Source organism: Megalops cyprinoides, chromosome 7 (assembly GCF_013368585.1).
Source record: "Megalops cyprinoides isolate fMegCyp1 chromosome 7, fMegCyp1.pri, whole genome shotgun sequence".
In the NCBI taxonomy this organism is placed as follows: domain Eukaryota; kingdom Metazoa; phylum Chordata; class Actinopteri; order Elopiformes; family Megalopidae; genus Megalops; species Megalops cyprinoides.
Window position 1 is genome coordinate 23,836,560 of NC_050589.1, and position 20,487 is coordinate 23,857,046.

Genomic DNA, 20,487 nt, shown 5'->3' on the forward strand with positions numbered 1-20,487 from the left:
CAGCGCCATCTAGCTCTAGGAAACTGGAACAACAGATCCTCTGTGGTCCCTGTCCCATCAGAGCTTCAGACCACAGTGTGTCAACATTTATTTTCTTTGGTTTCTCACTGAGCAGTTGTAATCATTACTCTATTCATTCATTCATGAAACACTGTACCGATCTAAAAATTGTGAGAGAGTGTAGTAAAATGGCACCATAATATAATATTGTACAACACATCAGGGCGGTAATGCAAAGCACATCTTGCTTCCAAATCAAACAGAAGGGGAGGGCAGGCATAGCTGGATTCTCTTGAGTAAATATATATAGAAACAATATGGAGAGCCCTTGCTTATTAACAGGCTAAAGTGGGTCTCCGACACTGATGGTTGTGGGGGTTGTCCTGAAACCTTGTTGGGCCGTAGCCTTGGCCCTTTAAACTAGTAAAGCTGTGTAAACATGACAAAAATGAAGAGTTGCAGGACAGCCATTTGGAACTTATTAGTGGTGCTCTGTACCCTGTGTTTAAAATTACCACAGTCAAACCCAAAAGTTTGGCACTTGTAAGCTACTGTAGCCAAGGTCAGGTGACCTCTCGGGCCAGAGATTGATGTAGGTGCAAGACCACTGTCCCACACAAAGTATACCAGCCTATGTTATGGTTTTTACTGTCTGTGTGGCAGAGATTTAAGGGAATGTAACTTGTTGATGATTCAACTCGTAGGTGGTGCACTGCTGTTGTACCCTTGAGCAAGGTACTTAACCCAAAATACTTCAGTATGTATCCAGCCTTGCTCTGGCTAAGCAATTAATGTAATGTTAAATTATAGGCTGCAGTACTATATTATAGCCTCCTAGCAATGTGACTGGATGTCCTTCACATGGGAAATGCAGTAGACTGTAGAATGGCCTGCAGGGCTGGAGTGGTGAGCTCAGCCTGCAGGCTAGTGGCTGGTGGCAGTGGCACATAGCAGCAATTTACTGTAGGTCTGATCTTGTGGGAGGGGTGGGTTATGGATTTAATTGAGTTGTATCAACGCATTTCTCTGCCAGACTGTAAATGCTATGTAAATTGAGATGTACTGAGATAAATCGGCATATCAACCCAGAAATAATGTTTTCATATTGCCAAGATATGTTGAACCATGCATTTATTCTTAGTAGTTAATGCAGATGTAATTAGATGCAACTCCATCTTCAATGCATCATTTCTGATGTGTTCATGTATTTTATCCCACAAACTAAGAAATCCTAAAAAAAAGTGTCCTAAAATCTAAAATCTTACCACTTCCACAAACCAAAATGAACAAGTAAGGGGCCGCCCACTGTTAAATTAACAGTGGTCTTGCAGGAGGAACTGCCTAGTTTTCATATGTCAAAGAAAATACATCTCTCTGTAGATTTTTGAACTTGGAATAAATACTCTATCATTACATGTTCCACGTTTTAGCTGCACAGCAGAATGGTAAAGACCTTTAACCTTACAGGGCTCCTATAAACTCTATTGCAGTTGAACTAGCACTGAATGTTTTGTTTTAGTGCCTAGTCTTTATTTTACAGTGGTTTTAATCCTGGTATGTCAATTTTCAGTCCAGAACAAGTTACTTTGGATTGGTTTGGATTTCAATTCAAACATAGATAGTACAACTTAACAAACATGTACTTTGCACTACTGCCAGTACACCCCCCCCCCCCCCCCCCCCCACACACACACACACACACACAGGTCACACCGAGTTGGAAAAAAACACACGCAAAGGATTTTTTAATCTGTACGGTTAGATGATCATTTTAGAATCATCATGTTTCAGACTTTCTGTGGATGGCGTTTCCTTCACATATTTGTTTCTACAGATTCATCCATGCTGGCGAGCTCTGATGTATTTCTCTCATTATTCATGGATTTCAGGTTTCCTCAGTTTTGCAAGCACAAAGGGGCGTGTTTTATCATCAGAGCTTAGGAGAAAGTGAAAGTATAGCTATGAGAGTTTGAGAGGGAAGGACTGTGTCTGAGAGAGACAGGGTGTGCCTGAGTCTGTAAAATGGCTGCTAAAGCTTCATTTTTGGAAGAGGAACTCTGTTGTTCTGTGTGCTGTGAAATCTTCAAGGACCCTGTTGTCCTGAAATGCAGCCACAGCTTCTGTAGAGTTTGTCTGCAGCAATGCTGGAAAGAAAAGAGCTCTCGAGTGTGCCCCATCTGCAGGAGGAAGTCCAGTCTGGATCAACCCCCAGTTAGCCTGGCTTTAAAAAACATTGTGGAGTCCTACTTAAGACAGAGGAGTGAAACTGAAGTTTCAGGAAAAAGTGTTTCTCAAGAGAAGAGTGAAAACCACTGCAGTATTCATGGAGAGAAGCTTCTGTTCTTCTGTGAGGAAGACAAGGAAACTCTCTGCTTTGTGTGTCAGACTTCAAAAAAAACACAGAACACACCAACTGTGTCCAGTAGAGGAGGCTGCACAAGACATGAAGGTATTCTGTTTCCTATAGTAGTATATAATCATACAACCTTTGACAATGTGTTGTCAAATGTCACAGAAATATAACAGAAATGTGTAGTGCCATATTTTACAATGGTTAATAATACAAATTATCCTATTGGTTCTTTAAACTTCTTGAAGATATCTAATTGGACTGTTCATGTTCCTGTTGACATAAAGTCTGAATGAATATAACAATGGGTTTCTACAACCATTCCTCTCCTTAAACACAAATTGATATTGAAAAACACGAGATATAAAATGTATACTGCATTGAAAACCTACACTTGTAATATCAGTATGGGTCTCACATATTGAACAACAACCAACTCTGCATTATTTTATACTTAGATATCTCCAGAGAGACAAGCTGTGAGCTCTGTATTTAATATAGTTAATAAAGCATATTTAAAAAGACAGACACACAGTGAGAGAATATTTTAATACAAAGATTATGATGACTTAAGATGTTGGTAGATAGTATAATGCGTAATGATACCCATCAGACATACTGTTCTCATCTGTAAATGACAGCATATATTATATCATTGCAGTTAATAATAACGAAGTATAATAATATAAATTATAGTAACACTTTGCTGAGCCAAATGCTCTAACAATGAAGTGGGCACATGTCACACATTCTAGTCTGAACCAGTTCTTCTCATTCCAGAGGGCACTCAAGACTGCACTGAATTGCATTAAAGAAAAGCTGAAGAGGTTCACTAAAGTTAAAAAAGAGTGTGAGAAAACAGCAAAACACATCAGGGTGAGTAGATCAATCAGAAACAAAGCCAGAAACTTAACATAAATATTGAAATATTATTTATGTTTAAAATGTTTAAAATGTTTTTTAAATTGTTTTTTAATTGCAGAGTCAGGCCCAGTACACAGAGAGGCAGGTAAAGGCAGAGTTTGAGAAGCTCCACCAGTTCCTGCAAGATGAAGAGGAGGCCAGACTGGCTGCACTGAAGGAGGAAGAAGAGTCAGATGATGAAGGAGAGGATAGAAAACATCACAAGACATGTCTCCACCCTTTCAGACCAAATCACAGCTATAGAGAGGGCCATAGACACTGAAGGCACCTCTTTGTTAAAGGTGAGCATTTGATTTACCTGCAGTGTTTGAGGTTTCAACTGACTTGATTCTTTGTTATCACTCGTTGTTGAAAGTAGGAGTTTAATTAATCTGCATTGTGGGAGGTTAACACACACTGCTTCCCTGTTAACTTGTACAGTTTGTACACAAAGTATCACATATTTGTTGTATAATTTACAGATCTCTTTGGCCTCATCTTATGACCTACCCACTGTGGGGATGATACTACCTATAGTAATTCTTTTTAGTTGATGGAATACCCTGATATAGCAGTCATGTCCCTTATTATTCACATTGTCATTCCCTATGGTTTGCCTTATAATGATTCTGGCCACACCCATTTACTGTACACCTGACACTCCCTATCAGGGCCATGTCCACTATCTCTTAATTTCTGCCATCCTTAGTAACATTTTAACACTCTATCTGTTATCAATTAAAGCATGTCCTCACAGGCTTCTGTCATAACATTGGATGCTTGTAGAATATTTTGATCAGAGTCAACAACAGATTTATTCTGTGTTTTTTCAGACCTACAAAGACACAATGAAAAGGTAGGTACACTCACCTAGCTTCTTCCTGTCTATCAAACCCATTCCAAACCCACAGCATGAGTGACTCCTGCTTGTCATTACAGAGCCCAGTGCACACTGCAGAATCCACAGCTGCTTTCAGGGGCACTGATAGATGTGGCCAAACACATAGGAAATCTGAAGTTCAGAGTCTGTGAGAAGATGATGGGAATGGTACAGTACAGTGAGTATCTGGAGGAGAGGGAAAAATTTCTTCATTTCCAGATCTTATAAAAATTAGATTCATAAAACTGTCAAAGCTGTATATTTGTATACCAACCTCACCCTAGAAAATCAATGCAAAATATAAAATCTCCTTTATTAGCATTTGGCTATTATGCTTTTTGAGTTCATATCAGTTTATTTGTGAAGGAATGTGTCAACGTTTTAATATTTTAATGATGGCAATCAATTTTAGATTCAGAATGTCTTTTTAAACATGCTGTAAATAAATACAGTATCTAATATAGCCTATTATGATTTTCAGTATTTCACATATCTACCTATTTTGATTCTTCAGCTCATGTAACTTTGGACCCCAACACTGCATGCGCCACGCTCTCTCTGTCTGATGATCTCACCAGTGTGAGATTCACTGACAGAGTGCAGGAGCTTCCTAACAACCCAGAGAGGTTTAACTCTGGTGTGTGTGTGCTGGGCTCTGAAGGATTTACCTCAGGAAAGCACAGCTGGGAGGTGGAGGTGGGGAGCACACCTGAGTGGGCTGTAGGAGTGGTGAAAGAGTCCATCTGCAGAAAGAAGAAGGCAGCATTCTGCCCTTTGGGCGGATTCTGTATTCGTCTTATGATGAGTGGAGAAATGTATATGGCCTACACCTCACCATCAACGGCAGTGACACTGGAGAGGAAGCCCCAAAGGATCAAAGTGCAGCTGGACTGTGGCAGAGGGGAGGTGTCCTCTTATGACCCCAGTGACATGTCACACATCTACACCTTTAAAGATACATTCACTGAGAGATTCTTTCCATATTTCTCTCCTTGCTTAACAACTGATGGCAGTAAAGCTGGAGCTCTGAAGATCCGGGAAGCAATGGTGTCTATAACAATGTTGCAATCCCAATGAAGGTGTCTGCACCAGTGAGGTCGAGCTGGCGATGATTCAGTTACAAAGTCTTGAGGGAAGTTGTTTCATTACTTTTTTTTCCAATTTTGAGGATCATTTACAATCATTTGCACCTACTCATCCCTTTGCTAATATCAATGCAGCAACGCTCCTGTCATGAAATTATTGCATTATTCTGCATCTGGGGACGATTAGGTCGTAGGTTAAATTAAAGTCTACTTTTTTGCTAGATGGCATGTTTAAGCTGTGGTTCTGAAAAATCAGTCATTTTATGATACCATATTTTCACCTCTATTTCTCTGTCCATTTATTTTGTGTACCTCTGTGTGACAATTGGTTGATCTTCTCACAAACAAAGTGAAACATTCCCTGTTGTAACAGTGATTTGAAATCATATTCTGATTCATCCCCAATTAAAGAGAAACAACACTCAAGCATGTGCTATATCTTGAATATTGGCATGGCTAGGGTGTGGCGTTAGGCATGACATAAAGCAGAAAGGCAGCAAAACCCATAATGCCAATATTCATCTGAAAATTCCATTTATCGGTGGTATATCAGGAAATATTATCACAACTGGTGGGCAAACTGACCAATAGGAACAATGAGTCAGAACTAACCATCTTTTAAAATGCTATTATGTAACTGCCATTACATAACAAACTTCTGTTGGAGCCCTGTGCTATGTAACTAATGCAATCAGAGCACAGTGGGAGGTGTCTTGACTGTTGCTCTGAAATAGAGAGATAGTTATTATGCCAGCACTTCACCATCAACATGCCTCACATTGAGGAGGAAACCCAGCAGGATCAGTGTGCAGTTGGACTATAACAGGGGAGTTCTTCTGCAACTGTGGAGCACTGTGGATCTGTCAAGCCAAGGTAGCTGTAACAGTGATATCTGAGAGATGTCTGTACCAGTGATGCCATCCCATTGAAGGTGTCTGTAGCAGTGATGTCATCCTAGGAAAGGTGAATGTAAGGGTGATGTGACTCCAATGAAGGTGTCTATCACACTGGAACAACTCTGAAGGACACTCAATTACATAGCAATGAAGGAAGTAATTCTGGTTTTGTTCAATTTTGAAGATTTTCATGATTCCTTATTTTCACGTTTTTGTGTTGATGTTTGGCAATACCATGCAGATTTCACTCATGTCTGTATATGAAAGTGCATCAAACACCTGCATTGTAAGGTTATCATGATACATTTAACCATATAGACTGTAACTGAGTTTTTCTAGGTTCCCTGTATAAAGTTACAGTCTGACAGGGATCATTGGCCAGAGCTTCACCACAAGCAACTACAGAAAGTGGGTCCAGTGTGAAAATACTGTGATTAATGGTCTCATTGAAATGTTGGTTAAATAAGAGCACATTGTTTAATTTTGCCCACACATAATATTTCTCTCGGCATTTCAGACAGTTTTTGGAACAGTCCGCCTACTATGGTGTATCCAGTTTTTGAAGGCATTAATGGTCTGTCCAAATTCCTCAAGTTCACTTAGAAAATCCTCTGGGAAATTATGCTGTGCAGTATGTGGCCTGGATAATGAAAATTGTTGCTCTTTTTCAAATGAAAAAATTTGTAAATGGTAGAATCTTTGTAAGAGTCCTCCTGGACTACAGTGAGATGCTCTTATTGTTCAAGGCCAGGTCAAACATAAAATGTTTTATCTCCAAAGTCCTTTGAGTAAACCTGAAATAAGATTAACTTAATTATTGCCCACCAGTGTGAAGATTACCGTGCAAGGATGAGCTGATTTGGTGATAACTGTAAACTCTGCGTATACAGTTTTATGACATTAACATATTTAGCATTGCCTCTGTGTGCTTTGCACATTAGTATTACTATTAGTATTAGCATCACAGTGCCTCGGTTCCATTTGCAGGCAAGCCCACTGTGAGCTATGGCTATACCCTTTTTCTCTCCCCTTAGCTCTACTCATTGAGCTAACTCATGCCTTTCCCTGAGATGGGAAATGTATAAAAGGGGCATTTACACCAGCTCAGATTCAGCTGCACTGGGATTTGTCTTGTTAATGTACTGTAGCAGTTTGGCGGGTGAGGACACAAATGAACACAAGATAAATTCACAACAGGGCACAAAAAGACAGGAAAATAGTGCAAATGCCCAAGGACTTTTATTTTGAAAACTGATGAATGACTGCAGGGGGAAAGGGAAATTCTGTATTGCAGGATTTTTTTTTTAATTGAAACTGAAACAAAACAAGGTTTTGGGGAGTCAGTACTCAACATCACAGTGAAGTAAAAAGGAGGTTCTTGCTTTAGGTTGGAGGTTCTGAAAGCAGGTCATTCACCTTTCAGAGGTGGTCTTACATTGCAAGTGGTTGGTACACAGGTAATGTCAAGGACTTTCTCTTCACAAACCAGGAAACCAGGGACATTTGCATGGACCTCGACTGTTAACCTCTTACTTGCCACCGAAGCCTCAGAGCCAGCTCCTTAAATGTGTCCCTATTCCAAGACCTGATTGTTCATTTTGCCACAGTATACACAAGTACAAGTCTGGGGTCATGTACATCTGCAAAAACTCAATGGAAAAGCACAGCCAGAGCCAGCAAGATACTCTCTATGAATGAATGTGGCCCATGACATCAAAGCAATAGAATGTTTGTCCTTGTCACCTAGGTTGGGCTTGAATTGACTGTTGGACCGACATAGTAGTTAGTGATGGATTTACACAAATACATCAGAGTCCCCCCCCGGTGTTAATTTACCGATAAGCTGTGGACAAGTGACCTGCCAGTTAACCTGGCCAGGGGCTAGAGTCCACATTCCAACACAATACTTACAGACTTCAATAAGCCTACAATTACTTCATGTTGTTTTCTTGTTTTATTTCTTTAAAATTCAGTTTAAGAGCTATCCCTGTCCTGTCGTTCTTGTTTTATTGATTCTTATGGGATAATTTTCAGTAGCTCTTGATTCTACCCTTGCCTACAATGTATTTTTACCCTCACCTGCCAGTAGGCTGCTAAACTGCTACCATTCCTGTTTCCTATTTTCCAGCACATATTACTCTGCCAGTCAAACAGAGGTTCAGCAGAAGTGTCTCCTTCAGTTATTCTTGTTTGGTTTAACAGTACCCCGAACAAAGCCAAACACACCCTCTTTCTGGGACTCCGCAAGAATATTTTCGCTGTGTCAGTGTGTATGAGTCTGGCAGAGATAGGTTGCCCTCCACCCTCCTGGGATAGTAGTCAGTTTTGAGAGCCTCCATCAGACTTTGCAAAACCTGTGTCCTTCTCCAATGGTTCAGACCTTCAGGCAGAGGAGCTCTTTTTTTAAGGTGGCAATTAACCTGTTTAGTTTGATTAAATTCAAACTTAGCTCAAAACATTGGTTGTATTGTGTTCTGTAAAAATAAATAAATAAATAATAAAGTGCTGTGAACGCAGGCAAGCATCAATAGCACAGACCCTGGCCAAACATAATGCAGTTATTCATTGGTTTGGCTAACACCTTTACCCCGAGGGGCTCGCAAATCTCTGGATCCCATTTACACAGCTGTTTTTTTTTCCTAGAGCATTCCAGGTAAAACACCTTCCCCAACTGCGATATGAACCTTTAACCTCGGCTCTGTAATTACCACAAACTGCTACTCCTCCATATTGACCTGAACCAAGGATGTAAGTTTTCACACTGATAGCTTGTCCAAAAGTATTAGCAAAGGCTGAAAACAATCCATCGTGTTCCATTCATAATTGCATTTAAAAAATATATTTTTACAAACACAGTTCATGTTGATGAATATGAACACTCTGGATTGACTGAATAGTCTTATAATACTTAGTCAATACTCTATCATTTACACTCTTTGGCAGCTGTGACAGCAGTAATGTGAGTGATGCCAACGCAAATGGGGAGAGGCAAAAGAAGTCAGTGGGGTATAGTCAGTGCAGCCAGTGACACAAATGTTCTGATATGTCTGTTCAGCTCCCGCTGTATTGACTTTCTTGCCATAAATTGATGAACATTGATTACAACCCATTATTTTAGATACAAATGAAGATTGTTTTTCAAAACTGAGTAAACTGAGTATAAATCATGTTGACAGGTCATGCTGTTTTGTTGATGTTAAAGTCTGGTGTTGAGTTAAGTGCAATGGGTTTTATAACTTCATGAACCCCAGCCAGATTTCAAGAATGCAGGCCCTGTTCTTCACTTGCCTGTTATACATGGAGCGATAGCCACTGTAACGGAATGCTCTGACCCAAGCAGTGTGTCAGAAACATGACAATCCAACAAAAAAAGTCAGGATCTTTTGGAAAACAATTGTTCTCAGAGAGTGTGAATGCAGCCGAACAAACCAACCAGCTCAGATGCGAACCAAACTAGTGTGTGTGCTGTCCAAAGATGAATATGGTGAGGGGGCTTGGATGCCTGCAACGGTCAGTGCTCCCCTGTGCCAGGTAGCCTCTGCCAAAACAAACAGCGCTTAATGAAACACAGCTCCTGGTTAAGAGGCCTGGGACTCGTGAGGGCACAAACACTGAAGGCCCGTCATCCACAGGTAAAAGAGAGTGACTGTTCAGTCCTCTCAATTCACGCAACTGCTGGAGAGAGGTGGGGGGGGGGGGGGGGGGGGGGGGGAGGTCACATCCAACAAGCACACCTCTTACTATATGAACATCAGCTCACAGGAGCAAAACCTGAGGATATAAAACAATGATTTATTACCCAAAGAATGGACTCTATTCTACCCTTTGTATCTGTACCTTGTATATATAATGACAGATTCTTTTTTACTGCAAATGCTTGTGTTTGAAAACTTTGGTTTTTTAAAAAGTAGAAGGGATTTTAGGCTAACTCTCCCATTGTTACAATGTCCTGACTATACTTGTCTATGGATTTTCAGTGGAGTTTTCAGTTCAGTTTGTCATGTGACTTTAAAAATGATGCTTTCAACAGAAAAGCAAAACTGACACATAGACCACAAGCTGGAAGGCAGTGTGACACACATTTGCTGGGTAGCGAAGGCTAATTAGATAATGCTCATATAGCAGGTTGAAAGTAATAGCTATTGTGAGCCCTGCGTAAAGCCGGTATAGTAGCAGGTATCATAGGGCTTTCTGTAGTGATGTCACTGCCTGAGCGTTAGCTTGCATTGTTGCCTATGGAGCTAAGAGGCAAACTGCCTTTAGCTGAACTGGTGATGACATTGGTAGATAGAGTCAATTGTGCGACAAGACCAGCTATAGGGATTTCTCTCATGGAGGTGTGGACCTCTTTCATGTTCATTACACTCACACGATAACCAGGCCATGCAACTCACTGCAACAGTAAATGTTCCCCAGGATGATTTTCAACCTATCAGCTGAATCCACTGAAAGCCAATTCCATTTCCCATCACTGCATCAGGCCTCTCAGCCTTTGCATTCTGTTTCTCCTGCACTACTGCTGTTTAACACTTACTTAACACTGTTGAACATCTATTCTGTGTCTTACTAGTAAGCACACACTATTTGTTTGGGTAGAAATATTAAATAATGTAGCTTTAACTGTATGGCAGAGAGGACTGTCAATGTATATCAGCCAGTGTGAAAAAAGGCATCTACTGGATGTGTTTATGGAAACATGTGACCTTGATTTCTAGACTCTCTTAACACAGAGGGCTTTATTTGGCTGTATGAGTCAGTGTGGCATTTTTGTCTCCCCCCCCCCCCCCCCCAGTCATTCCTACACTTACATATTAAGACTGGACGTAGATAGAGACCTAGGCCACACTATGGTCAAATGAAGACATATTCCATGGAATCCCAAGGATGGGACTCTAGAAACAATGTCAACATTTATCAATTCGGTTAGATAAGACGATTAAGAGGAAAAAATACAGTGCTTAAACTGTTCAGAATTATGTGTATGATCTTCACGTTTGCAATTCCTACGCCTGTGGTTTTCAAAGAATGCCCTTTTCTCCAGGATGTGCCGTTTCAGCCTTCCAGTGGTGTACTGATGACCTCTTGTGGTGAATTTTATAATGCCATACTTCATGTTGGTAAATACATTATATATATTGTAACATACATTTAGTCATTTAGGATATGGTCTCATCCAGTGAAACACAATGTGGAAGAACATAAGTGCATTCACCTGATTAATATTAGCAACAGTGCCAAACCAGACGAGTAGATATGTAAAACCACCAGTTAGCTGTGCTTACCATAGGGCCAAAATACAAATCCTAAGAACAAACAATAAAATAACCACTAAAAAGGAAAACAGAAAACCCTTAGTACCATAACTAAAAGTATAAAATACTATAAGCACAGTATACTGCACAAAAGATAGGAGTGCAAGGGGTTGGAGATGGATAGGGATCCATGATGCAGTCTGAAGAAGCAAATCCATGGGCAGTTGGCCAACGATTGCTATCCTGACCACAATGGGAAGTTCTCTAAACCACTGAGGGCCCAGCACAGATGGGCATCGTGACTGGGAGGTGAGACCATGCGGGGAGGAAGCAGTCAGTCACCTTGAGATTGCTGAATAGAGTGATCTTGCTCGGGTGTATTGTTTGAAGATTAATTGGGGGTACAATGGAGCAATTCCATTCACTGCACTATAGGCTAGCACCAAGGTTTTAAACTTGATGTAAGATGCATCATTACATTACATTATTGTCATTTAGGAGACACTCTTATCCAGAGCAACTTACATAGGTTACAGTTTTTGCATGTTATCTGTTTATACAGCTGGATACTTACTGAGGCAATGCTGGGTTAAGTACCTTGCCCATGGGTATAGCAACAGTGCCCCATCGAACCAGCAACCTTTCAGTTACAAGCCCAGCTTCGTACCACTATGCTACACTGCCACTGTATCAAGTAGCTATGTGAGATGAGCAGGGTTGTGAGATGTACATGCTTAGGAAGACTGAAAACAAGTTGTGCTGCAGTCTTCTGTATTACCTGCAGGGGTTTAAAAGCACAGCGAGACCAGCGAGAAAGGGATTACAGTGGTCCAGACGTGAGGGTTCCAAGAGTGTGGTACATGTTTGTGTTATGTGAGATACATTCTTAGGGATTAGGGATATTATTACTGTTACACCATCAATACTGCCAATGTAACCTCATACAGGTCTTGGTAAAACTTGTACTGAGCTGAAATGTTTTTTTTTAAAGTTAGCTAGTCCAGCATTTAACAAGAAGAACCTACCTACCAACTGCGTGAAACCAATATTGAAATGCTTTATGAATTGTCACAAATATGTCAAATGCCATTTAAATGAGGTAAAGGTTAATTTTTCAACATATATGCTGCACCTACCTCCCTGAATGCTCTACTACAAGCCTATGTTCCCTCCTAACCACTCTGCTTTGCTTCTGAAAGGCATCTGGTGGTCCCGTCACATTGCAGCACAAAATCACTATCCAGAACTTTCTCTGCCATTGTCCCCCAATGGTGGAATGACATTCCATACTTCATCCATTCTGCCGAGTCCCTCACTATTTTTAAGAAACATCTGAAGACACGACTCTTCCACGCTTACCTGAATCACTACCGCCTAAAACAATTTCTTATGTCCTAGACTCTGTTTTCCTTCACATTCAATGGTTTAATGCACTTGTGTCTCTACCAGCTAGCTTGTACCTTGTGTGGCCAACTACTGAAACTTGGTCATGCAGCACTTCTAATATTGTGACTCCTTGCATGGCTTTTGCTTGTGTTGTACTCATTTGTAAGTCATTTGGATAAAAGCATCTGCAAAATGAATAAACGTAAATGTAATGTATAGGACACATCACCATTTCAATATTACCCTGCTCACACAGGCCTGTATTAATCAAGTTATACAGTTTTTAATATTCTCCTTGTTTTAACATATCAGTCCTGCCCTACTGATAACATTCTGCCTGAATTTTGTAATTTAATAATTGGGTGTCATTTGGGTGAGAGTACTACTCTGGGGTGCTTGTGTTGCCTTCTCTAATTCTTACTTTCACGTTTTGAATCAAACTCAGCCTTCTGGACCTGAAGCATGTCAACTTGAAGACAGACAGGTATGTGTATACCAACTGTTCTCAATAATGGGAAACCAGTTCTCCATTTCAGGAGACAGTTTAACATAATGCCTATTCCATCTGTGGCATACAGAGGTTGTCTTTTGAGGTCCAGATGTTGCCTAGACTTGACATTTACTGATCTTTGTGGCGTGAATCCACAAGCACTATTACCTTATGATTAAAGTGCCTAGTGAAAAATCAACAAAAACAGACAAATACAAATGTACAGAAAATAAAAGTACTATATTCACGTTTTTACTAATATTCATAATCAAAGCAGACAGTTATATTAACACATATTCATGAATAGATATATAAGCCATTATATGAGTGCAGTATATCAGTATGTTTCAGGATTTGTGTATATGCATATACAAATATACATAGAGGTATGAATACATGGTTTCTCTTTTGAAAATACCCATGATACTTAAACTGGTTTATCCTTCATACAAACAGGAATAACATTAGAATAAAAAACATTTTCTTAATCAAACATGAGGTGCAACATGAAGCTGTGGAATTAAAGGCACCATGGTCTTGGACGGTTTTAAATTAGATGATGTTACAGTAAATTATCACTTAAGATTGCAGGACCGGGAGGGAGGGGCCAGGAGGTTCCTTCTGATAGCGGCTTACGTGTTGATTCTTGGTCTGATCTCTACACTGCTGTTGGTGACCCGGATCCCGTACCAACCGGCCCAGAACTGTGTGTCTTTCCCACCATGGGTGAATCGTACGTAGCGTACACCTTTCCCATAGTCCCGGAACACGTGGGTCATCTGGAACACAGCACAGGTAAGTTCAGGCCATACTCAGCTAATACATGGAATGCTCCAGCACCCTCTGGGGGATGCACATTGATAGCCTGAATGAGACATTATCAAATAGTTGGTAAGGATGACCAGACTAGAACATTCCAAAGCCTGTGGGACTACAGACTGTGTTTCTGTTTCGTTTTTTTATTATTGATGAGGTTCACACCACACGGAGAAGTGATACACAAGTGACACAGAAGTGACAGGGCTCTGCATGTTTCAACACCAGGGTGACCTGCAGGGTCTTCCACCTGTGTTTCAGTCATTATCCTTCAGGCATCCCTACAGGTCCTCCATTCCCTGCAATCTTTGAACACTCAGCATGAATGTGTTAATAACAAGTAGTAAACTGTATATGTGACATGCATGTGTCCCTTTTATTTATTTCATGTGCTCTTGCTGCAAACAAAGTGTCTGTTTTTCGCTTTATACTACTTTTTATATTCAGGTTAATAGTGTAGGCTTCATTTAGTAACTCCAGTTTTTAAACTGAAATTCTGAATGGTTACAAAGATCAGTAGATCTGGTGAATCCAATTAGTCTGATACAATACTGCTTCACTGAAAGCATTTGGTTTACTGTTACATGTCAGCTAGTGAGCTGAAATTGCAGTAAAAATTTCTGCAGTCATCTTGAAATACTTTGTTACAGTCTGCTACACAAAAGTAACATGTAGTTGACTACCAGAATATACAGAATACATAATAGTAAAGTTTAGTCAACCCCTGCCTTCACTGATGTCAAAAAGCAAATCACTAGCATGATTGCCACCATGATGGCAGCTGTGCCCAAAAGTGAGGGGGCAGTGCATGTAACCAGAGGGTTGCATGTTTCAGTCCCAGCTGGGTCACAGCAGTGCAATCCTTCAACTTGGTGAGGAAAAATGTTCAGATAATATCCAGCTATGCGCATGGAAAATGAACAGAATGAAAGTGAAGCAAATCACCCTTGATAAAGGTCTCTGTGGGGGGAAAAACACAGTGGCTATGGCTGTGTCCATTTTTGTAGCCTCTAGTAAATATTGGTTGATAAGATAAGATCCTCACATGATCATTATCAAAGCTGCATCCGCAACTCAACACAGTTTCATTTTCTGTTAACGTTATGATGTAATTATTGACAATAACCACAACTGTGCCTCACCTGTTGCCACTGCTGGTCATTCCACTGCTCAAAGTAGACTGTATCGGGAGAGAACTTTTGAATCACCTTCTTTCTCTGGTCGAGTAGCTCCACACAAATCTCATACTCACTGCCGCAGTCCCAGCGTGGGGAATACCTGCCACACACATACACACCAGACCGGAGGCTGAGTCTTGGCCTTGTATAAGCACGGAGGAAAAAGGTGAAACTCATCAGGAGCACGGAACCCTTACCAGTCAGAAATCACGATGTCTGGCTGGATCTTATCCATAAACCATGGTCCATATCCTTCCTCTGCCAAGTTAATTAGCTGGCTCTTCCTGCAGAAACTAGGACACAGATACCAACAGAAGGAGTCTTCATATTGAGCGAGCAAGGGTTGAGGTAATGCAAATGCTGATCAGAATTGAGGTTGCATTGTGATCCCTAACATGTGTACACAACGAAAAAAACTTAGCATGTGGAGTGAGTTCAAACATGTGTACCGTGCCATTAAGGAAGGACCATGTTGGGGCAAGAATACTCACTGGTATGAAGTAACAAAGAATTTTTTGACTGTTTCATCAGGGAGAGATGCAGACACGTCTTCTATTTTCCACCTGTCACCCCCGTTCTCCAAAATCTGCCAGCCATTGAATTTATCTTAAGAAAGAGAAACAAAACTTCGGAAATTGGCTGGCATGGAAAGATCATTTTGCAGAGTTTACAATGCACCCTCTCTCTGACTCCATCCTGCCCCTTCACAAAAACAAAACAAAAAAAAAAAAAACACACACACACACACACCCATTCTCTGTCCATCTCTCACCCTCAGCTTTGGGGTTCTTCAGCAGGTTATGTCTCTTTTTGCACAGGAAGTAATACACCCGCCAGTCTTCTGGTTGCTGGGTCACATCGTGAGGCTGAAGGCCCTCCCGCCGACACCTTTCTCTCCACAAGGAGGCGCTGTCCGCCAACTCCTTCCACTCACGGCAGACGAGTCGACAGACGCACACCACCTCTCGGGCTGGAACATTCACAAACACCTCCTCCAGTGCTGCAAGGGGGAGCACGGGCAGCATCACTGAACACTGTGAGAAAGTGAAAGAGAAGGAGAGAGATATCATTTTACTGACCACAAAAACAGGTTGTAGAAACTCAAAAACAAAATAACCTGAAGCGTTCAGCTAAAGGCAACACACACACACACATCACCACTGCCCTATTACATTTCTGCACACCAATTCCTTCCTTCGTGAACTGGCCTTGTGGTATGGCAGAAACCAGTGGGACAACATTTTTTTTTGTATTAGCAACCGTTGAAATAGTAAGTAACACATTCATCTTGTTTGATAAAGAACCGCGCAAATCTGACTGCGACTGGAGCTAACAGTATGTATTAACATTGTCATTCTGGGTATTTCTGTACACAATCACCAGAGGTCCTAATTTTCGGCACTGGATAGGTAGGGGTATGTACCGCCAACCCTTGGCAGATTGCAAACACTTTCGATTGTCTCCACTAGCTCATGTGCTCCGGCTCCTGTTGTCCCTCTAACAGACGGACTAAGACGTCTTCACCCACGCAAAGCCAATAGCTAAAGAATACTCTGTTTTCCGCCAAGTCATGTGAAGGGGTCTCGCTCGCTAATATTCTCCTCAAAGCGAGGCATTCGGACAACAGCTTTGCAAACTAAGTGACGTCACTTCAAACCTTTACATTAGTCTACGTTATTCACCCTTTGTCTTACATTTTCTTCTGCTGTGCAAGAATCGGCGTACGAGGGAGTACTGGATGAATGGCCCATTTCCCGGTTCCTTTCAACATGCGAGTCGGTGCCGGCTGTTCGGATGCGTTTTTTACGGCCTGCTGTCATCTGCAGAATACAAACGCGGAAGTGCTGACACTTACAGTTCTATTTTGTCAAATAACACGTCTGCGAAATAGCCTACATCTTAAGCGCCCTTTGCACGCGTGGTAGAAGTATTCCACGTAGAAAAGGTAACTTACCTATTAAAAGATCTGTCAAATTGTTAAGACTTCTTTCAGGCTTCCCACTCCTATGGAAAGTCCCACCTGCCATCTAGGCTAAAGTCTCCTCAGTGAAGCTCAGAATTGCTACTAGCAACAACGTCAGCTTCCGGTTGGGATTTTTCAAAATAAAAGTATGGATCACTCAAGTTCAGAAACAATTCCTATTCTGAATATTATGAAAATCTCTCTCTCTCTCTCTCTCTCTCTCTCTCTCTCTCTCTCTCTCTCTCGCTCTCTCTCCCTCCCTCCCTCCACACTCCACACACAGATACACACACACACACATACATATATATGAAAATTATTATTTATAATTTGGGGTGGTGTGTGTAGTGCTTCTGAGCATAGATCCAGGCTCAGTTAATCGACTCAGTAATCGACCGTACTCTCAACCACAACAGCTTTTGTCAAAATGAAAATGTTCCTGGATTTACGGAGGCAAAGAGTTAGGGAGGTACCACATATCAAGCAAGGAGATTGCTCGTCGTCGGAAACGTCCGATACAGTCCGAGGAGTACCGAAGGTTGCAGCCATCTTGGCTAAGTTGAATATCAACGCCCACCCCTGGGAACGATAGAAGTTCAGTATATTGGATTTTAAAAACAAAACATACATATTATTTTTATGTTTGCATGGTTGAATGGTTTCTGCTTGGTTCTTAAGGTACATCACCTTTTTACGAACTTGGCGAGCTTTTTCCACATGGCGTGTTTTTTTCGCAAACCTGTTTTTGAGCGACTGAGGGGCGACTGCAGCTAAAAGTGTCCGCCATTTTTGTTCGGGGCAAACAGACCACAAGTGAAAGGATGCCGAAGAGTTGTTCTGCGTACAACTGTACCAATAGATACAGCAGCAAGAATCCGGATCTCACCTTTCATAGGTATGCAGCTACATACGTGTTAATTATCTACATCGTAGATATAGTGTTTGTTCTTTGTAGTGTACGCTTGTCCTCAGTAATTTTAAATTGTTGCATTGCTGCTTGTGACTGCTTGTTCAGTGTTGAAGTGACTCGCCTGATTGCTGTTTTAGAACCACCACTTTATTAAGGCAGTGAACTGATTTGAAAGTCTAAAACATAACTTCAACAACCAGATATTTCAAGGTCCGAAGGGTGCACGTAAAGCGCCGTGGGAGTGGGTTTTGTAGGTGGGTGCAACTTGTGCACTGAAACCACTTGTCAGGAGGTGTTGGGAAAACAAACAAAATGTAGGTACCTACAATATGATTATGATAAAATTAGAAAGCCCATAATCCAGAGATATGAAATAGCTGTGTCGGTGATTCTTAAGCGGCATGTCTCATTAGAATAATCAGATGTAAATTTGTCTTTTAAACATGTATCTCACCGTTTTTGAGCAGTGCCACGTTTTAAATGTATATCCTTGCCAAAAGTTATTTGAGGTGTTACTGTTGTCATACTGACCCCTTCATCTACAGTGTCCTCTATATTGATGCCCCTGACTGAATATGAACACATCACATAAGAGAGAGGCTACGTATTGGTACATTTAATCTTAACAATATTGCACTGGGCAGAGAGATGTTTAGATGTTTGCAAATAATCCAGAAATCATGTCTTGCTCCTGTTTAAAAAGGGGTATGAATAAATATGGATATCTCCATCTGCATATGTATAAAATTCTGCATCTGAATCTCAAGGTTTCCCTTTAGTAAGCCATCAGTACTGAAGCAGTGGCTTGATAACATTGGCCGTGAGGACTTCCAGCCCAAGAGACACATGGTGATCTGCTCACACCATTTCACCTCGGACTGCTTCAGCGGCCTAGGCAACCGCAAGAATCTGCTGTGGAACGCTGTGCCCACCGTCTTTACATTCCCTCCATCCAACACAAAGGTGAGCATTCACCTGCCAACTGCATGAGTTCAGCGTTTACCTGCCACCTGCATGGGTTCAGCTTACTCTCCCCATGCTTGCCGACACGTTCATAATGTCTTGAAGAGATGCAGCCTTAGATGGCAAAAGTGAAAGAGCTGGTCTGTCCTGTTTGTGCCAGTGACTTAAAGAAACATTACGTTATTTCTGAAAAAGGTATTGTTTGAAAAATGCCTTCCATATATAACACATTCAGTACAAATGCATTTTTGTGTGCTGATCCTCAGGTTGCTTGTCAGTCTTCATTAGTCTGGTTCCGTCTGACATATTTTGTTCATAGTTATTTTGCCATGCTGTTCATGGGTATGTTTAACAGATATTGATTGGTGGAATCATGATTCATTGTGACTCTTTCAGAGAAGGAAGTCCAGAAAGAAGTTGAAAAAAGAGTTGTCTCATAGTTTCCCAGAATGGGAGGGACTCCTGTTAGAGAAGGTGGAGTCACAGCGACAGGAGGTGGATCAGGATGTGTGTGTTACATCTGTTTCTGCAGAGGAGATCAAACACAGTGTGGAAAAACACCTAAACCCTGTTTCACAGGTAAAATATTATAACTTCACTTCTTTATGAAGTTATGGATTGCCATAACTCATTAGAGTTCTGTAATGGTATAGTGATTTAGTAGTTGCATTTGAGACCTTACCTACTAGGTAGGTAAATCTGATGAATCTTGATAAAATGCATTGTGTATTACGCTTGTGAACAAAGAAAGAAATTTGCAGAATGCTTACAGCATGTAGTTTATCAAGAAATGTGTCTAAACTTTTCACATAATTCTCAACAAATATATACATTATAATATAATAGTTATATTATTATTTAAACATTGTTGCACCTGTTAAGTTTATTATTACTCAAAGTTCTGTCCCTATTTTGTTAAACCTAAGATCCTGATACTGGAACAAGAATTTTATATTTGTAGCAGGTAGAGGAATTAGTATACCAACCAAAACCCCTTAAACTGTTAAGGAAGGAGTGTAGAGATATGCACCTAGTCTCTGTTCATACTCTCATGTGCCCTATTTGTTGCAGGTTCTTGGGCCCTTTGATCACAGCTATGCGCTCACTGATCCTATTGAGACCAAGGCTCGCCTCTTTAGCACCCTGGATATCAACAGACAGCTTCACAAGAGGTTAAAGATCAAGTGTCAGGTGATCCGGAGGATGAGGCTGAAGCTGTGTGCTGCTCGCCAGGAGCTGGCAAGTCTGCGTGCTGGGAGGAGCATCATGGTCACATGTGGCACTGCCCTGTAGACCACAGGAAGTGACATGCGTGTCACTAAGAACAGGACTCCACACACTGCCCTGGTGTGGATTTTCTGTATACTGTGTTAACTCATGGGCTCAGCTCAGAAATGAGAAGAAATGGTACACAG

At 41.1% G+C, this 20,487-nt stretch overlaps 2 protein-coding genes and 1 pseudogene across 3 annotated transcripts; 2 read left to right on the plus strand and 1 right to left on the minus strand.

Moving 5' to 3' along the window:
* Positions 1-1,736: 1,736 nt before the first annotated feature.
* On the plus strand, positions 1,737-5,210 carry LOC118780379 (annotated as a pseudogene).
* An 8,369-nt stretch (positions 5,211-13,579) lies between these two features.
* LOC118780675 (F-box only protein 6-like) lies at positions 13,580-17,337 on the minus strand. Of its 2 annotated transcripts, XM_036533304.1 has the most exons (7): positions 17,191-17,332; positions 16,931-17,056; positions 16,009-16,270; positions 15,728-15,842; positions 15,434-15,529; positions 15,201-15,336; positions 13,580-14,021 (listed from the first exon to the last, which is right to left on the minus strand). In XM_036533304.1, the coding sequence occupies exons 2-7, from the start codon at positions 17,054-17,056 to the stop codon at positions 13,875-13,877; spliced, it is 882 nt and encodes a 293-aa protein (XP_036389197.1). In that variant the 5' UTR covers positions 17,191-17,332; the 3' UTR covers positions 13,580-13,874. The 2 variants fall into 2 exon arrangements, with proteins under 2 accessions (XP_036389197.1, XP_036389198.1); XM_036533305.1 differs by lacking the exon at positions 16,931-17,056 and having other exon boundaries at positions 17,191-17,337.
* A 683-nt stretch (positions 17,338-18,020) lies between these two features.
* thap3 (THAP domain containing, apoptosis associated protein 3) lies at positions 18,021-20,433 on the plus strand. The gene is made up of 3 exons (XM_036532830.1): positions 18,021-18,094; positions 18,877-19,072; positions 20,144-20,433. Exons 1-3 carry the CDS (start codon positions 18,021-18,023, stop codon positions 20,363-20,365), a joined length of 492 nt encoding a protein of 163 aa, XP_036388723.1. The 3' UTR covers positions 20,366-20,433.
* The last annotated feature ends 54 nt before the right edge of the window (positions 20,434-20,487 follow it).